Source organism: Erpetoichthys calabaricus, chromosome 4 (genome assembly GCF_900747795.2).
Source record: "Erpetoichthys calabaricus chromosome 4, fErpCal1.3, whole genome shotgun sequence".
In the NCBI taxonomy this organism is placed as follows: domain Eukaryota; kingdom Metazoa; phylum Chordata; class Cladistia; order Polypteriformes; family Polypteridae; genus Erpetoichthys; species Erpetoichthys calabaricus.
In genome coordinates this window covers 135,379,784-135,401,154 of record NC_041397.2, presented here as the reverse complement: position 1 = coordinate 135,401,154, position 21,371 = coordinate 135,379,784, and the positions used below count along the sequence as shown (strand labels likewise).

Genomic DNA, 21,371 nt, shown 5'->3' with positions numbered 1-21,371 from the left:
ATCTGTGGTGCTCTTTCTTGGCATGAAACCATACTGCTGCTCACTAATCATCACCTCACTTTTTAACCTAGCTGCCACTACTCTTTCCCATAACTTCATGCTGTGGCTCATCAGTTTTATCCCCCTGTAGTTACTACAGCTTTGCACATCCCTCTTATTCTTAAAAATTGGCACCAGTACTACTCTTCTCACTCCTCAGGTATCCTCTCAATTTCCAAGTTTCCATTATACAATCACTTCACTACCATCTCTCCTAAACACCTCCATGCTTCCACATGAATGTTGTCTGGACCAACAGCCTTTCCATTCTTCTTCATCCTCTGCATAGCTGTCATTATTTCCTCCTTGCTAATCCGTTGCACTTCCTGATTCACTATTGCCACATCATCCAACCTTCTCTCTCTCTTTCTCTTCATTCATCAGCCTCTCAAAGTACTCTTTCCATCTTCTCAACACACCCTCCTTGCTTCCGAGTATGTTTCCATCTTTATCCTTTATGACCCTAACCTGCTGCACATCTTTCCCAGCTCAGTCCGTCTGTCTAGCCAATCGGTACAGGTCCTTTTCTCCCTCCTTAGTGCCCAACCTCTCATACAACTCATCATACGCCTTTTCTTTAGCCTTCGCCACCTCTCTCTTCACCTTGCGCCTTATCTCCTTGTACTTTTGCCTACTTTCTGCATCTCTCTGACTATCCCACTTCTTCACCATTCTCTTTCTATGTATACTCTCCTGTACTTACACATTTCACCACCAGGTTTCCTTTTCCTTTTACTCCTTCCTCTGTCCAAATGTCACGTCAAGCACCCTTCTAGCTGTCATCCTTACTACTTCTGCTGCTATAGTTGCCCAACTGTCTGGTAACTCTTCACTGCCTCCCATTGCCTGTCTTACCTCCTCCCTAAACTCAACCTTGCAGTCTTTTTCAACTTCCACCATTTGATCCTTGGCTGTGCCCTCACTCTCCTCCTCTTCTTGATCTCCAGTGTCACCCTTCAGACCACCATCCTGTTCTGTCTAACTACACTTTCCCCTGTCACTTATTTGCAGTCTTTAATCTTCAGATTGACTCTCTTGCATAGGATATAATCTACCTATGTGTATCTTCCTCCACTCTTATACATCACCCTATGTTCCCCCTCTTCTTAAAATACGTATTCAATTTCAACGTATTTAATTCAATACTGAATTTGCCAAGAAATACTGGGTGAAATGTACAGTATGTGATAACATATAAAATTTTTGATGACAACTTGAATGTTAATCTTTATGGCACTATTGATATTGAAAAGAAAAGTTGTTAAAAATAACATCTCCATCTTGCTGCAAATTTATAGTATACTGTAACAGTAATCACAATTCAAGAGAAGGGCAAAAGTTTTGAATGCAGATGTAGCCACTTTGGGCATCTTGATATGTTATTCAATATAAATAAATAACATTGGACTCAAGACCCCTTTGTATGCAGTTTGTGTTTGTGTGTGTTTGTGTTATGCATGTATATATATGAGAGAGAGAAAGTGAGTGTTATTATGTATAAAAATACAAATCGTTAGCCCATGCTATGCACAGAATTTTTTTTATTTTAATCCTCAGCAACATGTTCCCAAACCAACCACCACTTTCTTTGTGCACCTTGTTGCCTTTGTTCATTGCAAATTATAACCCTCTTGTGGACGCTGGCCAACATTACTCCCAGGCACAGATCCTGGGTGTTGTCAATTTATATACTGTACATATAATATACTGTATATAAAAAGAAATTACTTAAAAGAGGGGGATCAGACCTCTTTATGGTTCTGAGTGACAATATTACATTTTTTTAGTCAAAATTCAGAGGTCACATCTCCAAAAGTGATAGTGCTTATTCTAGACCAGGGGTGGGCAGATTCAGTCCTGGAGGGCCGCAGTGGCTGCAGGTTTTTGCTCCAACCCAATTGCTTAATAAGAAGCCCTTATTGCTCAAGTAACACTTCAGCTTCACTTTAATTGTCTCTCTCGTTAAGATTTTGAACCCTTATTGCTTATTTTAGTCTTAAACAGCTGTATTCTTGGTTTTTAAATTGCTCCTAATTAGCAATACCATGCAAATGACAAAAGAGACCAGCATTTCTCCATTTAGCTTGTTTTCATTTACACCTGTGTGTATTTATCATGCACTATTTGGTTTAATTAAATACTTGGAAGGAAAGTGAAGAGAAAAAAGTGAAGCACTGAGAATTACTCGTCTGTTTTAGACTTCAAATCATTTGGATGATATCCTTAGAAAGGAAAATAAATCTAGGATATGAGAATGACCTGACATGGCAGCGTTACAGCACTAGCAAGCCATGAAATTAAATAATTGACAAGGATTGGTTTCTAATTAAGCAACTGGGTTGGAACAAAAACCTGCAACCACTGCGGCCCTCCAGGACTGAATCTGCCCACCCCTGTTCTAGACTACCTCTTGCCTTTTATTATATAACACTTATATAGTATGTATGTATATACAGTATGTACAGTATATATTACACATGAGACAAAATTTTGCATTGAATTTCGTTATACAGAATACTGCCATTATGAAATGTGCCCTCTTATTGTATATTGCATGAGATTACTATGTGAGTGAAAGGAAACACAAAGGCATCGAAAGTGGAGAATTTAAAAACCTGATTGACAGATTTACTGGGCTTTTGACAGAACTGTTTTTCACTGTCCATATAATGATGTGAGGGTGAAAGTTGTCTGTACACAACATAGACATCACAGTATATAAAAGTAGGCTTCGACCACAGGTTATGTGCTTCACACACACTTAATTTAGTGAATCACACATTCAGACTATTATAGTGAATCACAGCATTGTTTCATAAATGCACCACTACATTCACAGACTTGTTCTCAAATCAAACTGTCTCTAGACTAGCATGGCACAAATTTACCGATCATATTGAGGCAATTCTCATGAACTATTGAAACACTACTTAGAGCAGCAAGCTCAGTCTTCAGTTATACTGATTCAGAAATAGGCATAGATTACTGCAAGGAGGAATTATACACAAGTGGATCTTCCAATGTTTGCTTTTATTGTCTAGTCCTACATCTGTCCCTGCTATGTACTTTATCCTGTGAGTGAGTATTTTCAGCTGCAGGCTATAGTGTCACAGCGGAAAGAGGTTTCAACTTCATGAAGAATGTTATCATTCTCAGTTTTCTTAAAAGGAAATTTAACATTATAAATTCTTCATAGATCCAGTCAGGACCCACGGCTGATGGGTGAGTAAAGCATTCAAGCAGGAAATAAAAGGTAGCTCTTGTTGAAGCAATGTTTGATGTTAATTTAGAAAACAAAAAGATTAAATGTTAATGTTCTTTTCACTACAATAACTTTATATCATAGGTTTAGATTAATTAGTGTAACATGTACAGTGGAATTCTTACTGGCATGTACTAATTAACAAGCAGTATGCCTTATGTTACTGCAGTGCAAATACTTTGTCAAAGTTTATTTAAAAAAAAAAAAGCTACAAAATGTTAAAAATAAATATCTGTATTTGCACACTAATTTGAAATTACTTAGCAGTGATTAATGAATGTCTAGTGATAAATAACACCATCCATATAGTATATTTCTATTATTAAAATTTCATATTATTGGAATGTTGTATCGTGGAGCCCAAATAGCAGTGTATTGTGGGATTTCAGTAATAAATTAAACTTTTTGTGGAGCTAGAGTTACTCAGTCAGTTTATTAATTTTAATTTACCTAGTCCACACATTTTCAAGAGTGTGTTGGTATAGTTTGGAAGACTGAAATAATAATTACTTGTTGATCCACTTGTTCTTATTAAATCCTTGAAGACCGTGGTATTTTGAAGGCTGTCACCTTTATTGGATAATCAGTTTGAATCTTTGTTTGTACAGTATTGGGGGTCTTATGATGGATGTCATCTTAGCATTAATAGAGATTAATTCCTGTTAAACAGGAATCCATGGGTAGGTAGGCACTGGAAGATCTCCCAAAGTTGTTAGTCATATTGCTTACAGTAATTACACATTTATGAAACATGGCACCACATTTTCTAATTTAGTATCTCCTATATAAGGCACTTTTCAGGTGTGTGCACAGTAGATATTTTTCAAGATGAAAACCGAAACATTACAGGTAGACAGAGTCTTCTGAGCTGCTAAGGCAGTGACTACAGCAGGAGGAACTGTGGAATGAAGCATGAAATATAGGTACTATAAGACGTAACTTAGTATAAAGTTACTGGCAAATTGTTTTTACATTTTTGTCAGAAATATTTGTGGCAAGTCAAAAGGACATTTGTTTTTTGTCAGAAAAAGTAATTTTCTCTTCGGAATTATACCAACATAGAAAGTTGATTGAAAGCATACAGTCATGTAAATGATGTAAAAGTAAGTACACACTGTGAAATGTTTCTTTTTAAACTTTTGTAGACATACCAAGAGTGGATTTATAGATAACGGTGCTGTAATTGGTGGAAAAAAACAAAATTTGACATGGAATAATTTATTCAATGAACAAATATGAAATTTCTGCTTTTAGAAAAAGTAAATACACCCTTGGTTGTAATAGCTGCAATTGCCCCGTTTAGCAGAAACAACCTCAAGTAGGATTCTCCTATAACTGTCTACCATTCTGACATTAACTAGGATAAATTTTTCTCACTCATCCCTGCAGAATCCTTTCAGCTGTGCGATGTTTAAGGGGTGCCTTGCATGCATAGCTCTTTTCAAATCTCATCACAGCATCTCTGCAAGATTCAGATCCATACTTTGTCTTGGCCACTCCAGAACCCTCTCTTTGTTTGTTTTCATCCATTCCTTGTTGAATTTACTGGTATGTTTAGGGTCATTTTCATGTTGCAAGGTCAACTTTCGGTTGAGCTTCAATCTTTTGACAGATGGTCTCATATTATCCTTAAGGCCCCTCTGAGACAATGTAAAATTCAGAGCGGATTCAATGGTAGTGAGCTGCCAAGGCCTTGAAGCAGGAAAGCAGCCCCAAACATTAACATTTCCATCACTATGCTTGATAGTTGGTAACAGGCTGGTCAAAGAACCTGTCCGGTAACTATAACTTCCTTTCTGAAGACCCCAGAGAGCACTTTCGATCTAGACATGGTGATAGCACACACTTCAACAAAACAGAGCAAACCAAACTAAATGTCTGAGGTTTATATAAGACCGGTTCCTCCAAGATCCTTTCTAATGATGTTTTAACCATTTGCACCTGATCCTGGTGCACCTGCTTCTGATTTTAGGTATTTGAGATAGTGAAAAATGTAGTGGTGTTCTTCCTTTTTCCACATGTGAATTTCGCATTTATGTTTATTTAAATTATACAGTCAATTACAAAATGTAAATGTGGTGTAATGCATGTTATATCACTGTTTAAATGAAGATTAAATCTTGATAAGGAAACATATATTTTAAAAAAAATTCATTTGGTGTACTTAAGTTGTCACAACTGAAATTTTTGTTTTTTGGTCATTAAAGTGAAATATGAACCAATTTTCATTTAATCTTTAATTCCCAGCCCAGAAATTCCCAGGGGAGTCATGTCTTTCTTTATGGCCATTTATTTTTGTATTATATATTGCATTTCTTGCTTTGTGAATTATCCTTTGCTAATTTGTGCAAGTGATCTTTTTTAGTTATTTATATTAGTTAAAATTTGGTACAATATACTGTTAGTTCTGTCAGTTAGAAGGAGAAAAAATTCACAATTTAAAGAGTGTTGGTGTCAGAGATTTTTCTAGTTAGACTGTTATATTTTAAATGGTGTTCATTAATATCACCCTTAAGTTTTGTTGATTTATTGTCCATATTATTCCAAATAAACATTTAGAAATTGTATTGAAGATATGGCTAGAAATATGAAGTAAAAGTCAACATTGTTTTTTTTTTTGTTTGTTTTTTTAATTACCTGTTATTTTTCCAGAGGAAACCTAGGATAGTTCACAATCCAGTCTCTGCTGCTGTTCCAACTGCATCTTTGGAGGCAAAGTTAAACAGTACTCAGTTACCAAAGGAAAACTCTAATCATCCCAGCTTGAATACAGTCATGTCAACAGGTAAATACTTAAAATAGAAATGGTGGTTCATATTGTACTGGTGAAGCAATTAAAGAGGTCAGTATTCTTAGTCATGGTTAAATTTTGCATGTAACTATGCAATGGACAGTATGGACATTTTTGCAGCTATTTCTAACAAACAGACTAAAGTGGTCTAATTTTTTGTATGCATCGGACAGTTACAGATAGATAAAGATCATGTTGAACTTGACATGGATTGCAAATATATGCTTTCACCAAAATTATGGATATGTTCCAGGTCAAATTTTCTGTGTACTACTACTGAGTACTACAAGAAATGTTTACTGTAAAGTTTATTCATCTTCTCATTTTATTGTCTTTAATATTAACATTCATTTTCTTTGCACATAAGTGTGGTACTTTACCCTAATTATATTATTAAACATTTGGAATTTAAGAGCATCAAACTGTGTAACTCTGTAATGTATATATATTTTAATATGAATCTTTCTATGCAACATTTTTATTTTTGTTTTGCCATTATGATAATTGGCAGTTATATACAATGATCAATGACTCTTAAAATCAAGCATGTACTAGTGGTGGTTGTTAGAGTTATGAAATGTTAATCATATTGTTTTAACTTTTTTTTTTTAAAAGTTGAAGTGCTGTCAGAATATCACCTCTGCACTGTCAACTCCTCATGTGTTCTTGTTTCTGCTGTGTTCCCAAGTAAAGTTAAATATGCTGTATTTATGGGGGATGTTGTGTCAGTTATCTGGACATTATTGCATTTTTCAAAGTGAAAGAAAAAAATTGGTAACATTTTTTAGTAGTAATATAAAAAATATTTTATAAGTATTCGTTCCACATGTTATGAGACTACAATTTGAGATCAAGAGTATTCAGTCTTTTGTGAGTTTGATCTAAAACTTAAATATCATCCCTTTTTAACTTCTTTTGTTAGACAGGATTTCAAAGGAAATTTTTTTTTTATGATGCATATTAAGCCAGTGTCACATTATATGACTTCTAGTCATGAGGGTATGTTAGATGGGGTACCAGGCCATGTCATCTTAAGTGACGAGAAATTGCTGGACATGTCACATTTACTGAGTGCCATCCTTCCAGTGCAATCATGCTTTCCCATTTTTGTGACAGCCAAAAATGTGTTGTCTGACGGAGATGGCATTGTATAAAGAAGTAATGGGTATATTGAGTTCAATTGCAATCTCAGCCCCTTTTTTATTTTTCCTTTCTATACCTCTAGATGAGCGTTCATTGGTTGACCATTCTCATGCACAGAGCCTGCCCCTATGACTAAAGGCTAAATCAAGCCTGTTTGATTTTATTAGAACATGTTGGAGACTAGTTGTAGTAAGACGCTAGGCAAGTCATTTGTTTTACTGGAGCATGCCACTGACTGCTCCGACTTTCCAAGATTATGTAAATGAAGGCTCCAAATTGCTGGAAAAGTCGCCTTTATGAAGAACAAAGAGCTATCCATTTTAATTCTGGTAGAATTGTGAAGGCATAGATGTATTGTGGTCACTCTAACCTATCACTAACATAGAATAAATGCAAAGTAATCAAAGAAGTCTGTGGGCCTGACCTATCTTTTAAAATAAAAGAAAAATTGTTTTAAGCCAATATTACTACTTTTCTATTAAAGATATGAATTTAACAATGGTTTTAAACTACGGTGAGATAATTTGATGGTATTTTATCATTGGGTTTTGGATAGAAGTACTTAAATAAGATTTCACAAAAAGAATTGTTCATGAGATAAATATATTTTGATAAGATAGACTTGGAAAATCCTGTTATCAGTTATCTGTGGTTCCCTGTTTGCCAAATCGGAAACTGGGTCACCAAGTTTGTCTGATGTATTGGTTACATTTGTATTTCTTTTAATTAAGTTGCTCAAAAAATGTACTTTTAATCACTTGAATCTTTTGTTTATCTTGCGTCTCCAGTGTGTGTCTATGTAAATAAGCATGGAAACTGTGGACCTCACCTGGATAGGAAATGTGTTCAACAACTTCCTGATCATTTTGGGCCAGGCCCAGTTAATGTAGTACTACAGCAAGCAGTTCAAGCATGCGTAGACTGTGCCTACCAACACAAAATTGTGTTCAACCTTCTCAAGGCAGGACCCCATGGTGGTGAAGTTATTACAGGTACTGGAGAATTTCTAAGCAATGTTTTAGATGCTACATCTAAATTAGCATGATTACTTAAATAATGAGTGTTTGTTGCTACATAATTATTCTAGAAGTTTGGCTTGCATGAATTTTCTGTGTAATGTAACATGAGCAATCTGAGGGCAGATGGAGCTTGCAATAGGCATTGGTTGCTCTTTCATGTTTGATACTGAGAAAAGCGCTATATAAATGTAATGAATTATTATTATACTGCACGAGATGTACTCTGGCCTCTGATGATGATATATATATTTTTTTTATTTTCACGCAAATCCTGTTATCTAAAGCACTTAATATATTTACATTTTGTACACTGGGAGGTTAGATGACTTGGTAAATGCTATACACTAATTCGTAGCTTTCTTCCTTCTATAGCATTCAGGAGCATACTTGTAAGAATATAAAATTGACAAAAACCTGTATTTAAAATAAGTTGTTTTTAGGTTTTAGTTATTATAAAAACTGTCACCAACCTACCACTTTAGAAGTGTGCAAATTAGAACATTTCAAAGGCTAAATTGAAGATATATGAAAATAAAGCTTCCCAGGAGTGAAGGATGCTTTAGGTTAGATTCAGACTCAGTAAGTTTTTCTTAGAAATGTAACAACAATATTTACAAGTTTCATATGTGTTTCATATCAGCTTAGAGCATTTTGTTTCTGGTTTTATAGTTAATAATTACTGCTGAATAATGCTCATCCCCAGTAGTATTTATAGGAATAAAGTTAATTAAGATTTTCATTAGTTGAAATTTTATCCCTCCTGGTGATCTGGCGGGAGAGAGAACTTCTTTTTTGTTCATTCCTTTTACAGTACCATATTTACATTAATAGTCATGCTGGTTTACAGTGGTTCTCTAAACAGTGTAATGAATATTACATTTATTTTTTTTATTATGACCGTATTGTAGCCCATCTTTGTAACTTTTTAGCAAATGCTTTGAAAATTTTCTTAACCATTGCCTCAAATTCTTGAACTGTTTGTTACTCTTACTGTTTTGTCTAATTGCTTCTTCAATGCACCTTGATCCCATACCAGCTACTCCACTTGTAGATCAAAGCATTTAATGTTATAATAGTACTGGTATTATTTGATTCATTCAACTGTCTTAATGGGCCGTATTTAGGACGGGGCTCTTTTTTTCTAGGCTCCATGATTTTTTTAAATGGTCTCTTTGTCACACTGTACTAGTAAACCAATCTAATATAAATTAAATTGGCCACTTGCTTTCTTACTTCTGCAGTATTCTCTAGAATTGCTATTTTATTAAAGCCCAGCTTTTTTTCATTAGAGTGTTAATAAAAGGCATTGTTCAGTAGTATCAAGTGCAGGCTCTTTGTAGGAAATAATGATGTGCCACATTTTATTTGCTTATTTCAAAAATTATAACATTCTAAAGCCTTTTAAAATTAAGTTTATAGTACCTGCAGCCTGTTCACCTCACTCTGTGCGAATTCTTTATTGAACTTATTTACTGTATATCCTGAGGCTGTCATTAATTTCTGTATACGCACATGCGAGTAATCCTAATACTGTAGTCTTTATCTGGGATAATAACAGATCATACTAGCTATTACTGTCATTATAGTACTATCATGTCTTATGAGGTGCTATCATGGCACTTTATTTAGAAGTACCATTAAGAAAATGTAACTTTAATACCATCTTGTTTTAAAAGGCTGCATTAACCATATATACAGTGTGTCAGTTTATGGGTACATCTACTTACTAGAAAACAAGCTTTGTATTTACTTCCAGACAAGCATAAATTAGTCAGGGAATAGGCTCAACAATCCTTGACTAAAATAAGCGAGTTTAAAAACAGCTGGATGGGTGGATCTCTACTCTCAGTAGCTCATTTCACCTCATCCAAACAATGTGCAATTGGATTGAGATTTGGTGACCAGAGGAGGCTACTGTCATTGTTTTGAAAAGCCTATTCCAGGGATTTTTGTAGCCTAGTATTATGGACTATTATCCTGCCTGAAAAAGCCTAATGACACATGGGAATGCTTCTGCCAAGAAGAAGAGCGTTGTTTAAGATATCCTTGGCATTAAATCTTGAGGTCTTTGTTCTGCATAAGCTACTCGAAACCAATGTATAATGTGTAATCAGTGTTAAATGTTTTGAATTTTCTTAGCATTAATCAATGACATAGGACGTGTCTCTTTCACTGAGCTATTCATGTATATCAAGTTATATCTCCCGGTTGTGTGGTACCCAATCTATATTTAAAAAAAACAAGAATGCAATAGTGGGATTTTAATACAGTTCAGCAAATAATAAAAATGGACAGATTATATACAGTTTATAATGTTTTCTGCAGTATAAAAATTACAATTTAAAATATTAGATTATACAAAATAGAATTTATTTTACTGTACAGTTGTTTCGAGCGTCTCTTTTGCAGTGTCTGACAATTTTTCATTAATTTTCAAGCTTAATTTGTGGTTAATAAATGAGTAATGATTATATCTGGGTTAAGTTTTGTCACTCCAACTGTATCTTTTTTTTAATATTCAAAATGTAATTTTGTGACTCTGCTGTTTTGTTGATTCACAGATGTGTAACATTCATTTTTGTAATTTTACAATCTTATGCCTTTTTCTTGTTTTTGGACGAATTGCTAAAACAACAAATTCACTGGCCATTGTTGCAGTGTTGACAGGCATTTCTTGGTTTTTCTCCAAGAAACAGGTTTTCATTTACAAAGATGATTATGCCTAAAATATTATTTTTAATTATATAATTATTTTTATTTTGTTAAACTGTAGAGCTAAGTGAGGTTTCCTTTAATTTTGCTGTCTGGCTAACACAAATATGGCAAACAGTATGATTGTTTCTTTTTCACATAATAACAAAAAAAATTCAAATGTCTTTTCGAAAAAATTTTTAGAGTACATTTTTTGATTTTCTTAGCATGCAGCAGTTGTTAGTTAACTTTTTACAATTAACATTTTTTAAATACTTTTTTAATTTTCAACCTTGGTTTTGCTAAGTAAATATTAGCTTAAATATTTGGAAATTACCTCACAGTTGTTTAATAATATGGTCAACTAAATTGACTATTGATCATTTAAAAACTTGAATTGCTAAGAGAGAGCATAATTATTCTTAAGTAATATAAACTTTAAGTCTTCTCCCACCAAGACAAAATTTATACTGTGGCCGGTATTATGTTCTCTGATTTCTTTAGTGTCCTTAATACTACTTAGCCTCTCCAGTTAGGGAACTTGCTGAAGGTGGTACACGTAGATGCCCACACAATGTCCTAAATCATGGGCACTGCCCATGAGTGAGATAAGGTGTGAACCTGGAATGTACTGTGTTAACAATGCCAGTTGAAGAAAAACATCTTGATTTTGAAAGCAGCCTTAAGATCAAGTTGTAGGAGAACTGTGTATATCAGTATCAACACACAGGAGGATGTTAGAGCCATCTATGTAATGTGAAGAATGGAAAAATCAGACTGAATTTTTTTTTTTTTTTTGCTTAAAAACAGTTTCAAAATGAAAGATTGAAGTTGTGTAGCAGGCCTCCTTTCCAATACCTTTTAGGATATGCAGAAGTTGACAGGGGTCTTTAATTGCCAACAATGAATGAACTGAGACCAGTTTTCTTAACACTAGAATTACCAGAGTCTACGAAAAAACTCATAGATCCGGCCCACCTTAAAACCGTTCTCACCTCTCCGCTAGCGCCTTTATCTTCTAAATGTGCCAGTTAAGACGAGCAGCAAGCAGCCGGCTATTCCATCCCCCACCGTCGCAGAACGTTCACTAAGTTTTTCCAGCTCATGCCTTGTTTGATTATCTGGGAGTGACTGAACTGCTGGAGTTTTAGAGTGGAAATAATAGATCGATATTTGGAACACATGCATTTCATGTGTGTTCCGTTTCTACAGTAATCTGTGTAAACACATTTTTAAAACAGAAATTTTTTCATATTTTAGTAATAAATGTTACAAAATAACATATAACTATATAAACTATAGAATGTGTGAAGCCTGAAGTCCAAAGATCAAATAAACACTTTCACAAAAGGTTCAAGAACAATACAACACCTTCCGTGGCGTAACACTAAGATTTGCTGACTCAGAGCGCAGCAACCCTTCCGTGCCTCAGAGACCCGAGTTCGATTCCCAGCTGGGGAGAAAGTGTTATTTTTTTTTTTTCTTTTTAACCTCAAACAGACATAAATTTTATAAATTGATATGCACTGTAAACCGTTTAAGTTTAAAATGTCGATCGCGGTTATTTCAGTTGATTAATTCATGCTTTTTACTTAGAGTCAGAACAGGAGCTTATTCAGTTTCTGATCTGACTCTAACAGCAGCAGTATAAATTCACACCCGATCTGACACTGTTCGTTTAAAAAAAATAATATTGCATTATAGCACGTCTTTATGTGAAAACAGCAGTGTCAGATGGGGAGTGTCTGATGATTGCATATAGCGCTGAAGTTACTGCTGTTTACTATGCTTTCCTCTGCATGTCCTTGAGTACAAAAGAAACAGCGATAATATGTATCATGATACACTGCAGAGCTATAGCGCATCTTTATGTGAAAACAGCAGTGTCAGATGGGGAGGGGAGGGGAAGGATCCTGAACGCGACTGAGAGAATGAAAAGTGAATTTAAAAAAAAAAAAAAAAGGCAAAGCTAACCTTTACAAGTATCATAAATTACACCAGCAGTTACGGACTGAAATCAAACGTATGTTTTTATACTAAAATAGTAAGAATAAGAGCAGTTCACTTCTCAAAAGGGAGTTGTGCAGGATCAAACTCGTGACCTTTTGATTCTCAGTCAGTAGCTGATACTGTTGCGCCACGGCGGCAGTCATAGTAAGTATGTGTCAATGTCGCATGCTAAGGCGGCTTTTTTTCCTGCAGTTATATTTTTGAATAAAAGCGCACTTATTCTGTTATATTTGTACCTTTTGTGAAAGTGTTTCTTTGATATTTGGACTTAAGGCTTCATACATTATATAGTTTATGCCTACATTTTGTCGTTTACTACTAGAATATGAAAAACGTTTGTTTTAAAAATGTGTTTACACAGATTACTGTAGAAACGGAACACACATGAAATGCGTGTGTTCCAAATAACAATCTATTATTTCCATTCTAAAACTCCACTTCAATCCCAAATATTCAATCAAGGCATGAGCTGGGAGAAGTTCGTGCACGTTCTAAGTCGGTGGGGGGGATGGAATAGCCGGCTGCTTGCAGCTTGTCTTTATCTGCACATTTAGAAGACAAGAGTTGCTGGCGGAGAGCTGCGAACGGATTTAAGAAGCGATTTAAGGTGGGACGGATCTACGAGTTTTTTCGTAGGCTCTGGTATTTCTAGTGTTAATGACTGGGTAACGAGGGCAATTTTAACGGCAAGTGAAACCTTTTATTCAACAAATGGGAGATGTAACTAGAGATGTCAGATGCACAGGTTGTAGCAAGAGAGTTAGGATCAGGATTAAGTTTAGAGGGGGTTGTAGAGTTGGAATTTGCAACTAATTCAGAAACTGAAAAATCAGTTAGAGTAAAGGTTAACAGCAACTTCTAATAAAGCTTTACAGAGGGTTTCATGGAAACGAGAATGAGTAACTGGAGAGAACTGCCTAGTATATTTTACTTTAAAAAAATAAATAAATAAATAAATATAAATAAAAATCATGATAGCCTGACCTGAATATTAGTTTCTGTGTTAGGTTTAGGCAATGGGATGCAATAATTATGTTCAGTGAGTTTGAGATCAGAGATGCCAGCTAGAGAATCAGAGACAGCAACGTTATCAATACCAAAATAACTGCTTATGCCCAATGTGCAAACATTAATATTAAGTGGGAAAAGCCAGAAATATATTAGCAAAAGAACAGTTAATGGCCACTTGTATATTGATATCCCACAGCAGAATCCCTGCAGAGCACACAAATGAGGCAAACATAAGCAAATCATTTAATTCAAATACAAAATTGGCTCTCTTCTTTATGGTTGGGGAGCAATAAATAAATTGAATAAACAGCAAACAATATTTTAACCCCATCAATGTTGCACTATGAATAGCAACCTCGCTAACTGTCAACTTGCTTTAAACATTGCGTCCAGACCACTAGTGGTTGTCTTTCAAACTTGGAAAAGGGCAGTATATTTATGCAAGTATTCTCCTAGTTTCTGCCAAGTTGCAGAAAGGAAGAAAAATGGCAATTTTTTATGTATGATTTGATCATTCAGGAATAATGCCACCTTCATCTGGGAGCAATAGTTTAGCAAAGCAAGTCTGCCATGGTGAAACCAACAGACTGTCCCAGAAAAGGATGTTATTTTCCTAAGAAATCAAAAGAGGTGATAATTAATTCTACGAAGGATAGACAGACAGACAGTCACACCAGACAGGTAGAATTATTCCGCTTAGCTTCAGGGACGCAAAGCAGCATGTGTAAGCTTCATTACCTAATGGCTAGTAAAAACAGATCCACACAGTCTAAATATGAAAAACCTGTCCAGCAGGAAAAAAACTGGGGCAGCAGTCAAAAAAAGGCAAACAAATAGCACCAGTGAAAAGTGGCACACCAAGATAAATAGCACAGTACCTCTGGAAGTTGTCAAAACAAAAAATCCATTGTAGGATACATGGATCTTGGAAATTGGGAGAAGTTCAGAAAGATGTTGTAGGACTTTGTCACCAGAACAGTTATCTGCACCTGTAGTTAAGCCTAATCAAATTTGATGGTGGGTTTTCATCATGCAAGAGACTCCAGATAATAGTCACCATAATGGAGAATGAGGCGAAGGCTGTGCTATCTGGAGGTGAGGTGGACAGCATCTTAGCAGGATCTTCTTCAGAAAGATTAGGATCTTTTAATGGATGTATCATGCTCTTGGAGGGCTTCTATTAATCCATAGCACACAGTGTAGTGTTCCACACTGTCTTCTGCTGGGGAGTAAGCAAGGTATGAAGTAGGGTGGGTCTAGAAACATCAAGGACCCCCTAGTTAAATCTTAATTAAGAATGTTTTGTCCCTGAAAGTGAATTTTAAAAACCTAAATCACTTTTTGTCTATAAATGTTATAGCTGGCAGAAAGCTGTTCACAGACTTATCACTGAGTATTTCATGGACAGGGATGAATGATTGGCTAGCAGCAGTAGGAAGGGAAGCATATCTTTAGGTAACGCTCAGTGAGGCCTATTTAACAACCAGTGTTTCTCCTACTCTTTAACTTCACTGAGAAAATGATGGAGAAGAGCAGATTGGAGACTGCTGGTACCATGATCTTGACAGTTCCATTTGTTGTTAGCTTAGAGGCAGTGGTCTGCATCAAAGGGAAAGTAACATAGTTGGCCATTTTAGACTCTTAATAAACAGCAACACTGTACTCTATGTTAACAAGGTCATTATTAAGCTGAACTGTTTTTCATTATGTGCCTTAGTCCTTTCGTCTCGTTGTTCACTACAAAATGATCAAATATGAACTTTGAAGATGATCATTTTTAAGGTGTTGTATTTTAGCAAGGTTTATCATCTAAATGGCATGCTTCTGCCATCCATGCTTTTAACTAGTAGAGATGCAGCACACAATTACCTTCATCTCCATGATGAAATAGCCTTTTTAACATCTAAGTGTTTGTATTTCCATAGTGATGACAAGCATGCAAGAATGATGCTTACGCAGGTTTGCATGGAAGATAGAATATTGCAAAACAGCAAGATTTATTAATTAAATACTAAATAAGTCCGTAGTGGAATCAAATATTTCTTTCGAGTATAAGGTGTATAATTTTGATTTTTTGTTGCATTGTTTTCTGACATTGTTTTTGTTATGAGCATCTTCAGATGGTTATGCCATCAAGCAATTAATTTGTATTAGAATGCAGGGACTTTAGGTAGCATATTTTGAAGTTCTTTGATTTGTTATTTTTTTAATATTCTTTTTTTTTTTTTTTTTTTTTTTTTTTAGTTCTGCAAAATATGTGATGAATGATTTCCTGCTGTCTTTAACATTTGATTTTAACAAGTCACAGCACTTTGCCTTTCTTGTTGATATATATATAAGTAAAAACCTTATTGCATGTTAAAATTAATGTTATCTCCCATGTTTACATGCAGCCATTTTTGATGGAGGAAAGCATTTGGTGCAGCTGCCGTCAGTGACTAGTGCGTCATATGTTCTGCGCTTTCTGGAGAAGCTGTGTCACAGTTTGCAGTGTGAGAACCTTTTTAGCAGCCAGCCATTTAGCCCTTATTTAGGGGGAAGTCAGAGCCATGCAGAGTTTGAAAGGAGTAAATCAGGTATGAACACAGACTGCTTCCTTTAAAGTGAAAATTTATTTGGTAGCAATATTGTACTTAAAACTTTTCAGAATACTTCATTATTTGTTATTATTTTGTATCGCCTGCAGATAGCTTTGTTCATTTATTTTTGTTAGCAAAATAATTACTTTTATCAATCCAGAATATTAAAGGGCTTTGAAAGGTTATGGAAGAATTGCTTATTGTTCATTTATTACTCAGATTAGCATATTGTGTTTATGGTAGCATTTGCAAGCAAATGCCAATTTCACACCAAAACCACTAATAAACTGGTGCCAGTAACACCGCAAACACTTTCCTACTACCCAGCAGTGGCAATATAAAGTATTATTAAGTATTCTTGCAAATCATACTGAAAACTGTAAGTATCTGAAAAGATTACATTATAAAATGTAATTAATGTTGTCATGTGTCTCTTTTAAATAAATAGTGTATACAGTATATTTATTTTAATTCATTTGATCTTTTGGATAGCCACAAGTGATCTCTGTATTCTAGTTGAAAAAATCTGACTAGGCAAAGACACTCCTAAATGTATATAGACATACTGTAAATAAGAAAGATGGCTAACTAATAGTAAATCATTCTATAGACTATAGAAAGTTACCAGGAAAGTGAGAAACTTAAAGCACACAACTTATCACATAATCAAACCCATGCTATCTTTTAGGTGAGGCTAAAGAAAATTTTTTGTTCTATAATAAGCCATGTATATGAGTATACTTACTGTATATATAAAACTGTTGTGTGTGTGTGTATATGCAAGTAAAAAATATATAGAAAACAATATATTTCTTTTACATGCTGTTTACTGTTCATACATTTTTGGAGCAGCAAGTTAATGTGGAAAAATTGGCACAAAAAAATAACTGCTTTTTGGACAAGATTGGTTCATTGAATGTTTAGACTTTGCTACTTATGATATCTGAATAGGTTTCCACAAAGTGCTAATGTGGAAAAATGTTTTTTTTTGTTTTTTTTTGTATTAACTAGAAATTCCAGAGTCACCAGCACTAGGCCTTTGTAAAAATATTGATTTTCCAATTAATCTATTTTTCATTCAAGCGATTTGATATCAGGTCATAAAAGTCTCAAGATCGATATTTTGAATCTCTCTCCTGCTCAATTATAATGTAGATTTTCGCTTATTTTCATTTTTGGTGTAGTAGATGTCGCTGATGTACCTGTTGAGGTTTTCTTGAAAAAGCACTTTACTATCTCACATAGAATGTTAAGGGTCCAGCTGTAGATAGGATAGCATAAAATGGTATGTCTTCCTCCACTTAAAGTGGATGTGTGGACTTACTGCTGATTCAAATGGTGCGTCGGTAAAGAAGAACTGGATAAAAGCAAAGCCATATGTAAGCTGTGCAGCTCAGAAGTTAAGTATTGTTTGTAACACAACAAATTTCAGAAATCATTTATCCCGACGTCACCCATAAACATAATCTCAGCTGACATCCAAATAAGTAGAGTCCAAAAAATTGACACTGAAGACAGCAGGCATCTCCAACCTTTTGTTTAATTCTCCTCATCTCAAAAAGAATCACAAATTTATAGCAGTTTTTATCTGTAAAAATATGAGAACCTACACTGTTGTTGAAAACAAGGGCTTTCAACAAATGATATAGGTTTTAGAATTGCTGTATGCTATACCAACCAGAAAGCCAAAGAGAGAAGTTATTGTACCTAGGCTATATGTAGATCTTAAGCAAAGCATAGCCACACCTCTCAGGTTAGCAGCACGAGTAGCCCTGCCTTGCAACAGCTGAACATCCAGGACAGCAGATTCCTACATGGCAAATCACGTCACTTTATTAGAAATGACAGGGAAGCTGTGGAGAATGTGTTTCAGATGAGTGCGCTTACATGCCTGTCACATCAGGAGCAACATTGCTGCCTATACAGTAGGCAGAGCTTCTGAGATGGCTGGCTGGCCGGCTGTTATTCCAAAAACCTTTCTGGCATTTCCAATGCACTGATCCATCACTTGACAGCATCATTCACAAGTTTGTGTGTTGGCAAGTCCAGTAAACGTTGCCTCTCTTTAAGCATGTGGCTTACTGTACTGCTATGGTGGAAAAAGTTTGCCATGTGCCACTCAATTTTCAGAGCAGCCTACAATACCAAAGTGAGCGTGTGCGTAGAGCAGCTGGCGTAAAGTAGCTCCATAAGCTGTACTGCACAGATCATATTAAGACTTGTCAGTCACTATGGCCGGTTCTTTTTCTTTTATGTTCTATCCATCCATTATCCAACCTGCTATATCCAGGGTCACGGTCTGCTGGAGTCAATCCCAACCAACACAGGGCGCAAGACAGGAAACAAACCCCGGGCAGGGTGCCAGCCCACACACACACACACACACATACATGGGACAATTTAGAATTGCCAGTGCACCTAACCGGCGTGTCTTTGGACTGTGGGAGGAAACTGGAGTACCTGGAGGAAACCCACGCAGACACGGGGAGAACATGCAAACTCCACACAGGGAGGACCCGGGAAGCGAACCCAGATCTCCTAACTGCGAGGCAGCAGCGCTACCCACTGCCACCGTGCCGCCCCTTTTATGTTCTATTCATCCTTATTTTAAAATGCTTCCTATTTGTCTGAGGGGGAACTTGTGAGGACACATTTTCAAGACTAATAGATAGATAGATAGATAGATAGATACTTTATTAATCCCAATGGGAAATTCACATTCTTCAGCAGCAGCATACTGATACAATAAATAATATTAAATTAAAGAATGATAATAATACAGGTGAAAAAAACAGACAATAACTATGTATAATGTTAAATATTAACGTTTACCCCCCCTGGTGGAATTAAAGAGTCGCATAGTTTGGGGGAGGAACGATCTCCTCAATCTGTCTGTGGAGCAGGACAGTGACAGCAGTCTGTCGCTGAAGCTGCTCTTCTGTCTGGAGATGACATTATTTAATGGATGCAGTGGATTCTCCATAATTGATAGGAGCCTGCTGAGCGCCCTTCGCTCTGCCACAGATGTTAAACTGTCCAGCTCCATGCCAACAATAGAGCCTGCCTTCTTCACCAGTTTGTCCAGGCGTGAGGCGTCTTTCCTCTTAATGCTGCCTCCCCAGCACACCACTGCGTAGAAGAGGGCGCTCGCCACAACTGTTTGATAGAACATCTGCAGCATCTTATTGCAGATGTTGAAGGAAGCCAGCCTTCTAAGGTAGTATAACCGGCTTTGTCCTTTCTTGCACAGAGCATCAGTATTGGCAGTCCAGTCTAATTTATCATCCAGCTGCACTCCCAGATATTTATAGGTCTGCACCATCTGCACACAGTCACCTTTGATGATCACTGGGTCTATGAGGGGTCTGGGCCTCCTAAAATCCACCACCAGCTCCTTGGTTTTGCTGGTGTTCAGGTGTAGGTGGTTTGAGTCGGACCATTTAACAAAGTCATTGATTAGGTCCCTATACTCCTCCTCCAGCCCATTCCTGATACAGCCCACGATAGCAGTGTCATCAGCGAACTTTTGCACATGGCAGGACTCCGAGTTATATTGGAAGTCCGATGTATATAGGCTGAACAGGACCGGAGAAAGTACAGTCCCTTGTGGCGCTCCTGTGTTGCTGACCACAATGTCAGACGTGCAGTTCCCAAGACGCACATACTGAGGTCTGTCTTTAAGATAGTCCACGATCCATGCCACTAGGTATGAATCTAATCCCATCTCTGTCAGCTTGTCCCTAAGGAGCAGAGGTTGGATTGTGTTGAAGGCGCTAGAGAAGTCTAGAAACATAATTCTTACAGCACCACTGCCTCTGTCCAAGTGAGAGAGGGATCGGTGTAGCATATAGATGATGGCATCTTCCGCTCCCACCTTCTCCTGATATGCAAACTAAATTAACATTACTGCTACATGTGAGCAACTGAAGATATGTGTACAGTGATCCTTCGCCTTTCGCGGCTTCACTCTATCGCGGATTTTATATCTAAGCATATTTAAATATATGTCGCGGATTTTTTGCTGGTTCGCGGATTTCTGCGGACAGTGGGTCTTTTAATTTCTGGTACATGCTTCCTCAGTTGGTTTGCCCAGTTGATTTCATACAAGGGACGCTATTGGCAGATGGATGAGAAGCTACCCAACTTACTTTTCTCTGTCTCTCTTGCGCTGAAGGGGGTGTGAGCAGGGGGGCTGTTCGCACACCTAGACGATACGGACGCTCGTCTAAAAATGCTGAAAGATTATCTTCACGTTGGCTACCTTCTGTGCAGCTGCTTCGTGAAGCAACATGCTGCACGGTGCTTCACATACTTAAAAGCTCGAAGGGCACGTATTGATTTTTTTTATCTGTCTCTCTCTCTCTCTCTCTCTCTCTCTCTCTGCTCCTGACGGAGGGGGTGTGAGCTCCCACCTTCAACAGCTTTGTGCCGCGGTGCTTCGCATACTTAAAAGCCAAACAGCCCTATTGATTTGTTTGCTCCTTTGAAGAGGAAGATATGTTTGTATTCTTTTAATTGTGAGACTGAACTGTCATCTCTGTCTTGTCATGGAGCACAGTTTAAACTTTTGAAAAAGAGACAAATGTTTGTTTGCAGTGTTTGAATAACGCTCCTGTCTCTCTCTCTACAACCTCCTGTGTTTCTGCGCAAATCTGTGACCCAAGCATGACAATATAAACATATGGTTTCTACTTCGCGGATTTTCTTATTTCGCGGGTGGCTCTGGAACGTAACCCCCGCGATGAAGGAGGGATTACTGTAACTTGTAGAATTATAGAAAGACATGAGTCTTCCCACTGTATCTTTAATTTCGACTAATTCAAGAT

The 21,371-nt window shown here is 36.5% G+C and overlaps 1 protein-coding gene across 6 annotated transcripts in view; it reads left to right on the top strand.

Moving 5' to 3' along the window:
* Positions 1-21,371, top strand: part of scml2 (Scm polycomb group protein like 2) — a 245,881-nt gene that overhangs the window by 200,412 nt on the left and 24,098 nt on the right. For all 6 annotated transcript variants that reach the window (XM_051927107.1, XM_051927106.1, XM_028799818.2 and 3 more), the window contains 3 exons: positions 5,954-6,086; positions 8,024-8,227; positions 16,360-16,542. In XM_051927107.1, the coding sequence (XP_051783067.1) occupies positions 5,954-6,086; positions 8,024-8,227; positions 16,360-16,542 (520 nt within the window). The remainder of the gene's footprint in view (positions 1-5,953; positions 6,087-8,023; positions 8,228-16,359; positions 16,543-21,371) is intronic.